Source organism: Lolium rigidum, chromosome 5, assembly GCF_022539505.1.
Source record: "Lolium rigidum isolate FL_2022 chromosome 5, APGP_CSIRO_Lrig_0.1, whole genome shotgun sequence".
Classification (NCBI taxonomy): Eukaryota; Viridiplantae; Streptophyta; class Magnoliopsida; order Poales; family Poaceae; genus Lolium; species Lolium rigidum.
Window position 1 is genome coordinate 173,107,192 of NC_061512.1, and position 9,086 is coordinate 173,116,277.

General features: G+C 50.2%; 1 protein-coding gene across 1 annotated transcript; it reads left to right on the forward strand.

Annotated features, from left to right (window-relative positions):
* Window positions 1-1,224: 1,224 nt before the first annotated feature.
* LOC124651549 (receptor-like protein kinase HSL1) lies at window positions 1,225-4,451 on the forward strand. The gene is made up of 3 exons (XM_047190618.1): window positions 1,225-2,179; window positions 2,597-3,751; window positions 4,050-4,451. The coding sequence occupies exons 1-3, from the start codon at window positions 1,225-1,227 to the stop codon at window positions 4,397-4,399; spliced, it is 2,460 nt and encodes an 819-aa protein (XP_047046574.1). The 3' UTR covers window positions 4,400-4,451.
* The last annotated feature ends 4,635 nt before the right edge of the window (window positions 4,452-9,086 follow it).

A 9,086-nucleotide genomic window follows, 5' to 3' on the forward strand; every position in this document is an offset into this window, starting at 1 on the left:
CACGCACACAAGCTACTGAACCCCGAACCAAATTCATGGCCACCTTAATTAGTGGAAATGAAATGGTAGAGGCAGCAGCAAATCAATGTCATGAAAACACGCCATTTTTATGCTATTATACCCTTTTACAACCTTTTGATAACATGGGGAAACAGAGTCCGCCTCTAAGAAACCTACTGATGAGCTTTGGGCGATTTTTCGCCGAATTTACCTCTTCAAGAAGTCACTCTCTTTTGGTTATTTAGACGAATGCAACAAAGAAGTGAGCATCGCTCATTTGGTTTGGGAATATTGACCTCCTAGGCTTGCAAGCAAATCATAACACGACGACACATGTTACACGAAAACAAGAAAAAAAAATTGGAAGGCAAGGTTAGCTATTTAGGCATTAGGTGTCCAAGGACAATGTCATACACTAGGGATTTTTTTTTAGTTGTGCTCAAAAAATAATTTAGAGAAATGGTACGATACATTATGGGCTAACGAACACATGTTTCTCCGTGAATTTAGCCATCATACGACCATCCAAATGGAAGATAAATTTACAACATAGCGTTTCAATATAAACAACAATGCTAATGCAATAAAATCATTTGATGAAGCAAGTAAAATTGTTGACATTTTGAATGATGTCGCGATATTCTTTGTTTCGACGATCGTAGTTTTGTCGATAACTACGCTTTCCTTCTTAAAAAAAAAAACCAAGACGACACTAGCACCTCGTCAACAAAAATAAATTCGCAATAACTGCTACCCGATGACGCACTGCAGCAAACGTCGCTAGCTAAAACGACAATGTAAGTTGACCGGCGACGCGTGGAAGCCAACCATAGCGCTACCGGCGCCCGTTACACGCCACTCAGGAACGACAAAAGTACGCGATACGTGGAGGCTAACCATAGCGTAGCCGTGCATGTTTTACGTTACTAGATTTGAAATTCAAATTCAGCCGAGATGCCCCGCCCTCCTCTTCAACGTCGACGCCCGATACCTGACCTATCCTGGACGGCCACCTCATTCCGGGTACCTTACTTTGGGTCCCCTAGCCAATAATATGTTCACTCTCCTTCTCCACTGATCTCACTCCGGTGCAGTCCCCTCTCTAGCCAAGGGACAAAACCATGGAGCCTTCCAATCCTGCCACCACAAGGCAACTCCCTCCTTAAAACCCCCTTTGGCCTTTGCCCACACTCCCCACTCTCTCCACCAACCAAGCCCACAACCATGGCCGCCCTCCGCCGCCTTCTCCTCCCCATCGTCGCTCTCCTAGTCCTACTCCCTCTCCGCACCGTCACCTCCTCCGACGCTGGCCACCTCCTCGCCGCCAAGCACGAGCTCTCCGACCCCGCCGGCGCCCTCTCCGGCTGGGATGCCCGGCACCACCTCTGCGAATGGCCGCACGTGACCTGCGCCAAGAAATCCACCACCGCCGTCGCCGAGCTGTACATCTACAACCTCTCCATCGCCGGCGTTTTCCCGTCATCGCTCTGCTCGCTGAGGTCCCTGCGGCGCCTCAACCTCGCCGGGAACGACATCGCCGGCCCCCTGCCCGCCTGCCTCGCCGATCTCCCGGCGCTCTCGGACCTCGACCTCTCCGGCAACGACTTCTCCGGCGAGGTCCCGGCGGCCTACGGCGCCGGCTTTCGGTCGCTCGTCGAGTTCAAGATGGTCCAGAACTCCCTCTCCGGCGACTTCCCGGCGTTCTTGACCAACCTCACCACCCTCAAGGTGCTCCAGCTCGCCTACAACCCCTTCACGCCGTCGACATTGCCGGACAATCTCGGCGACCTCGCCAACCTCCGTCAGCTATATCTCGCCAGTTGCAACCTCACCGGTAAAATCCCTTCTTCCATCGGAAACCTTGGGAATCTGGGTAATCTGGACCTCTCTTTTAACCGCCTCTCCGGCGAGATACCCGCAAGCGTTGGGAATTTGAGCTCTCTGTTCCAGATGGAGGCCTACAGCAACCAGCTCTCCGGGAGGATACCGGAGGGGCTGGGGAGCCTCAAGATGCTCCGTAACATTGACATCTCCATGAACCTGTTCACCGGCGAGCTACCGGCGGACATGTTCGTGGGGCCAAGCCTGGAGAGCGTGCACATCTACCAGAACCAGCTCACCGGGCGCCTCCCGGCGTCGCTTGGGACGGCGCGGCGCCTGACCGACCTAAGGATGTTCGGCAACCAGATCGAAGGGCCGTTCCCGCCGGAGTTCGGGAGGAACTGCCCGCTGGAATTCCTGGACATGTCGGCCAACCGGATGTCGGGGCCGATTCCGCCGACGCTCTGCGCTTCCGGGAACCTGACGCACCTCCTGCTGCTCGGCAACCGGTTCGAGGGCGCCATTCCGGCTGAGCTGGGGCAATGCCGGACGCTGCTGAGGATCAGGCTCTTCAACAACAGCCTCTCTGGACCCGTGCCGCGGGAGTTCTGGGGATTGCCGAATGTCGGCATGCTGGAGCTCCGTTCCAATGCTCTGTCAGGCACGGTTGATCCTGCCATTGCTGGTGCCAAGAGCCTGTCCAACCTGCAGATACAGGGCAACCGATTCACTGGTGCTCTGCCTGCGGAGCTGGGCAGCCTGAGCAACCTGCAAGAGCTCGTGGCTTCAGATAACAGCTTCTCCGGTCGGGTGCCTCCATCGCTTGTTCAGCTTTCCCAGCTTTTCCTGCTGGATTTGAGTAACAATTCACTCTCTGGGGAGATCCCAGGGGACTTTGGACGGTTCAGGAGGCTGACAAGATTGAACCTTTCGCATAACCACCTCACTGGAATCATCCCTCCAGAGATCGGTGAAACCAGCGGGATGGATATGCTGGATTTGTCCAACAATGAGCTTTCCGGTGGGGTGCCCGCGCAATTGCAGAACCTTCACCCGAGTGCTTTCAACCTCTCCTACAACAAGCTCGGTGGACCTCTGCCTCGTTTCTTCACCGCCTCCAGGTACCGAGAGAGCTTCCTGGGCAACCCCGGCCTGTGCTACGGGCTATGCACACGCAATGCCGATCCAGACGACATCCAGCGTGCCCGGATCAACATGGCCGCCACCATCCTCTCCGTGGCCGCCATCATCCTGCTCATCGCTCTGGCATGGTTCACCTACAAGTACAGAATCTACAAGAAACGCGCCACCGAGATCGCTTGCGAGAAGGCGACCTGGGTGCTCACGGCCTTCCACAAGGTGGACTTCGACGAGAGGGACATCGTCAAGAGCCTCGACGAGAGCAACGTGATCGGCGAAGGCGCCGCAGGGAAGGTGTACCGGTCTGTCATCGGGCCGAGGAGCGAGACCGTCGCCGTCAAGAAGCTCTGGGCGATCACAACCGCCGACGGTGCCACCGTGGACAACAGCAAGGACGACGACACCTTCGAGGCCGAGGTGGCCACGCTGAGCAGGATCAGGCACAAGAACATCGTCAAGCTCTTCTGCTCCGTCACCAGCAAGGCCTGCCGCCTGCTCGTCTACGAGTACATGCCCAATGGCAGCCTCGGGGACCTGCTCCACGGCGCCAAGGCCGGCGTCCTGGACTGGCCGACCAGGCTCAAGATCGCCGTCCATGCCGCCGAGGGCCTCTGCTACCTGCACCATGACTGCGTGCCCTCCATTGTGCACCGTGACGTCAAGTCCAACAACATCCTCCTCGATGCCGAGTTTGGCGCCAAGGTTGCGGATTTCGGTGTGGCCAAGACTCTTGGAGATGAGCCGGCCACCATGTCCGTCATCGCTGGCTCCTGCGGTTACATCGCTCCTGGTGAGTTCTTCATGCCTGATTTGTTCCTAGCATGTTTCAAGTCTGCTCAAAATGTTTCAGTACATTTAACTGCTATGCTCTGCAAAATGTTGTTATTGATATGCACTTTAGACAATATTTACAACAGCTCCTAGCTTCAGCTTGTTCTCTTTAAGTACGTGCCTGAAAGATACACTTACATGACATGTTTTGCATAATCATTTAACTTAGCTGTCCACTGATGCTAAAGCCAAAAGCTTGTCTTTAAAATACATATATTGATCAATCGTGTGTGTGATTGTTCATTTGTGCATTGCAGAGTATGCCTACACCCTTCATGTAACCGAGAAGAGCGATGTGTTCAGCTTCGGCGTGGTCATTCTGGAGCTTGTCACTGGCAAGAGCCCGATGGCGCCAGAGATCGGCGAGAAGGACCTGGTGGCGTGGGTGTGCGACAGCATTGATCAAAACGGTGCGGAGTCTGTTCTTGATCAGAAGCTCGTCGACCAGTTCAAGAATGAGATGCGCAGGGTTCTGAACATCGGCCTACTGTGTGTCAACAAGTCCCCGAACAACCGGCCACCGATGAGGTCTGTGGTGAAGTTGCTGCTGGAGGTGCAGGGACAGAACAAGCCCAAGGCAAAGAAGGAGGAGGCCCCTGCCTTCTGATCTGGGGCCAAAAACAGAATCCTCTGAAGAACCATTGATAGGAATAAATGCTAATCTGTGCTTTACTTGGATCATGTACTTCATACCATTAGCAGTTATAGCAGCTAGCTAGGTCTGAACCTTTAGTACCTGGTAAACTTAGAAACTTGGAGTCTAACCTTTCGCTCTGAAATGAATGAAATGTGCAGTTGCTGTGAACGTATTGTCTGTGACAAAGCTCTGTTCCTTGCATGCTTGATGCTTTTGTCGTGGCTGGTTGCAACTTCTCTTTGCTTTCCATTACCGATCCTGAAAAGGTGCATTTGTTATGTTGCTATTCACCTTTCAGCGTCAAGATCTCAATATACTTTGGAACATCTTGTGGAGAACTGGAGATGCTCCCACGCTTAGTGAGCTGACGCACTCGTGAATATGAGTGGGAGTAGAGGTCTGGAAGTCCTATCTAAAGTATGCTATGATAGCTCAGTATCAATGATGATTGAGTTCTCATCAGCATCAACATCAGTGCTTAGTGCATATATGAAATGTTTTCTCGATGCAACCATGTTAAGTAACAGCCAGTAGTAGTGGAAGCGATTGAATTTCAGTGGCTATGTTTTCCCCATTTGTTCTTTTTGTTAGCTGCCTTTTGCTTGTGCACTTTTCTCCTGGTAAATAGAGGCTGCACACGCATTGGCTGCACCCTTTTCTAGTCCTGGTATGTCCCTACGTCGATCAGAAATCTCACCTGACTCTAGTCTTTTATCTTCTTCCAGCTTTGCAACATGCTGTTTTTGTCAGGCCAGGACAAGTAACCTGTACATAAATTTATCAAGGACAACAACTTTGCTGGAATGCAGTCCTGAAGCGTTCATCTATCTTTGGTATCACCGTTGTACCTAGATCTGTGAATCTAACTTGCAACTTCTCACTGTATGAGCTGATGTGAAGTCGAGCGTGTGTCTTCAGTATTATTTCTTGGTTTTGTACTGCTCAGGTTTTCCATCATGGATTTGCATTTGATCATTTCTGATCCAAAGTTATCTTGCACGAGCATGTATCCAAAGGAGGAAAAGAACATCATGCAAATGATGTGTTGTCAACCAAGTGTAATATACTTTCAGATCAGACGGTATTTTTAAGAATGGAGTACGCACATGTTTTCTTTTATTTTTTCACACAAATGGCGCAGGCGGATCCAAGTGATTTTTTTTGCTCTGTTCTTTATTTTTCATCTCTGAAGGAGATACCAGTACCGTGTAACTATAGGAATTTTAAGGCATAGACCCATTAAGATGACACCATGATGAAATGAAATGAGAGTCAATTTCTATTTCTTCACACAAGTGGAGCAGGATGAAATGAAATGATAGTGAATTTCTATTTCTTCAAACAAATGGAGCAGGCGGATGGTAGTGAATTTCTTTTCATTCTTTGTACAAAAGTAGAAAATAACAGTGAAAATACATAACTCAGCTCTTCAATTCTCATCTCTTTGAGGTGCACAAGCCTAGGGAAGTCTAAATGTCATGAAGAGTAAATATGTACCCTGAACATTAGGAATCTTAATGCTACAGATGACACCCATGATGAAACCTGTAGTGTCTCTGGGCTCCACGAATCTCCTCTCGACAAAAGGCACACCATTTGGGTTCTTCTGAGCCGAAGCTGCTGCACATTTTAATCTACTCAGCAGCCAATGAGATGTGAGTGCCGGCACAACACTGTCATAGCTGAATCATGATGGTCAAAAGCACAACAACACAAATTGAAATAACAAAAGGCAAAGAGCAGCAATATGGTTTGAGGTGTAGGATTGTGTAACTGAGAAGAAAAGGATACGATGGCTTTTACTCCCTCATCAGTCCGCTTTATTTTTTCGCTGGCCAAATAAAGAGTATTTTCTATCTAACCGGACTGTTGCGGGCACACCTCTTGCATCCCTACCTACAGTCAGGACAAATGTTTTTCTCAAAGATCTGTGGCAGGTCTGTGCACTACTAATACTAAAGCCCCAGTTGTTAAACAAGACTACAAACAACAGAACCCTGAAAGATTGTTTAGGCTTTCCTGTTTTGTGTTGCTTTCTCTGGGTTTTGTGCTGCTCAGGCTTTACGATCATGGATGTGCCTTTTACCCTTTGTGATCCAAAGCTATCTTGTACGAGTGTATACCAAAAGAAGGAAATAAAACAGCATGCAAATGTTGTGTCGTCAACCAAGTAGATACTTCCAGATCATACAAATAATTCTTGCAAATGGAGCATGCGGATGGACGTGGTTTCTTTTTCTTCACACAAATGGGGCATGTGCAAAGTAATATGAAATTAACAGTGAAAAGACACAATAATGCTATCGAGTTTTCATCTTTTTCCTCAGCAAGTAATATGAACTATAAACTTTATGAAGGAGAAACATGTACCCTGAACATTAGGAATCTTAATGCATGAACCCATTGAGATGACACCCATGATGAAAGCTATAGAACTTCATGCCATCCACGAATCACACAAGACAAAAGGCGCATTTGGTCTCCTCGTCAGCCAATGAGATGTGAGTGCTGGTGCAATACTATCATTGCTGAACCATTGTTGCTGGTCAAAAAGTAACAGAAAACAAAATACAGTAGCAAAAGGAAAATAGCAGCAATTATAGTTTAAGATGTAGGGTTGTGTATCTGAGAAGAAAATGATGCAATTCAAAATGGTGCATGCCAACAGTCAGGCCAAAAGTTTGGCTCCAGAATCTGTGGGAGGTCTGTGTGCTATTAAACCCCCGTTCGTAGACAAGGGCACAAACAGCAGAACACTTAAAGGTTTGAAGAAAAAAATGCATCAAAGACATAATTTGTGCTGAAAGCAGAAGAGTCTTGCAAAGAGAAAAACAGGAATACAAAAGAACCCTGAGACAACGACACAACTGAAGAACCCATGACAAGAAAATTCTTGTTTCATGTGAAGCTCGGCAAGTTTAGTGCTTTTGAAATACGAAAAAGGAGTGTGTGACTGACAAGGGGCTGGGCAGTTAGCTGGCAACCGGATGAAAAATGCTGACCTCCTCACAATTCAGATAATGTGTTACCAATCCAAGTGAACTGAAACAGTAAAACATGCTTACCAAATTCCTATAACTATCGGTAGTAAATCATTAAGTAAACTAATGATGTTACACTTTATACCTTTCACACAAGGTGTTCCGAAATCTGAAGTAACAACAAAATGAAAGTACTCGGGAGAATAAGAACCTGAAACATAAAGGCCATCTACAAAGGTAAGCAAGCTCTGATTGTCAGAGGCCAAGGTAAGTGGTACTCGTATGCTGGACCATGGTACTTGATCCCCTCGGACACGCGCTTCAACTCCATGGTGGCAAGGTCCATGGAAATGATCCCTTCACCTTCCTCTGTACCCAGTACGATGGACCTCTCTGCCACCCAGACAATATCCTTCAGCTTCTCGATGGTGATGTGCAGTTGCGGTTTCTTGTCCCCAAACAGTTCACGGATCGCCCGCCACAATACAATCCTTGTCTTCATCACCCATTGGCTGTTGCCTTCTGCTTGCACGAATATCTCGAGGAAGTGTCTGGTCAGGACGGCAATGTGCACTGGACTATCCTCGCCGCCGACGACCCGGATCCTGGTGGCCTTGTCTGACACATGGTGCATGTCATTCAGGAGAGAGGAAAACGAGAACTGTGCGGTGGCCTTGTCGAGAACAATGACAGTGTCTTCTGCCGTCATCCAGTAGACCGACTCTCTGGCATGCCCCGCATAGTGGATGCTGGTCAACAATGGGAGTTCCGGCATGCCGCTGTGCCCCGTGCTCTGCACGAGGGTCCAGCCGTCGCCATTGAGGCTACTGCGGGAGGAGAACACCAAAGTACCGGCAAGGCCTTCGCAGAAGATGGCATATAGAACCCTGAAGTTGGACATGCCGATGCGGCAGCCCGTCTCATCGGCGTCGCCGTCGAGCAAAAAGGCGCCGAGGCAGTAGCAGCCGTGAAATTTCGCCGGTATAGCTAGCGCACTGTGGCGCCGCGTCAGGGGATCGCAGACAACGAGGTCGGGGGGATAGGCGAAGAAGGACGACGGCGCGTCTGTGCGCTCTTTGAGGAAGAGGAGGACGCCGCCAAGACTGTCGGCGAGCTCCCAGTAGGCACCGCCGCGGGCCGGGAGGAAGTCGAGCGAGAAGTGCCGCGCGTCCACGGTGTCCGATGAGGGCGAGGCCGAGGAGGGGAAGAAGACGGGTTTGCGGCCAGGTGGACGCGGAAACAAGCGGGAGAATTCTTGGACGCGGTAGTGGCCGACCACGGAGGCGTGCGGGTGCAGAGAGCGGAAGCGGCGGAGGAAGCCGCCGTCGGCGACGACGCGGCGCCAGCGCTTGCAGGTGCAGGCGGCACGGATGAGTTGGAGAGACGAGGGGAGACGCAGGAATACTAACTCGAGAAGCTCGTCGGGCAGGCGGTGCGTGGCCGCCGGCGCGGTGTCCCTCCGGGCAATCTTGCGGCGGCGAGTGCGAACCCCCATTTGCCACCGGCAACCCTGGTCACGGGCTCACGGGCCTTCTTTTGACCGCCTTCGCCGCTTAATCGGCCCGCACGAAAAGCCCCCGTAGCTTCTCATCGTGGAAAGCCCATGTCAAATTGGGATTAGTTTGTGCTATGTTGTATTCTATAATTACCTCCTATTTAACATAACGTAACAAAAC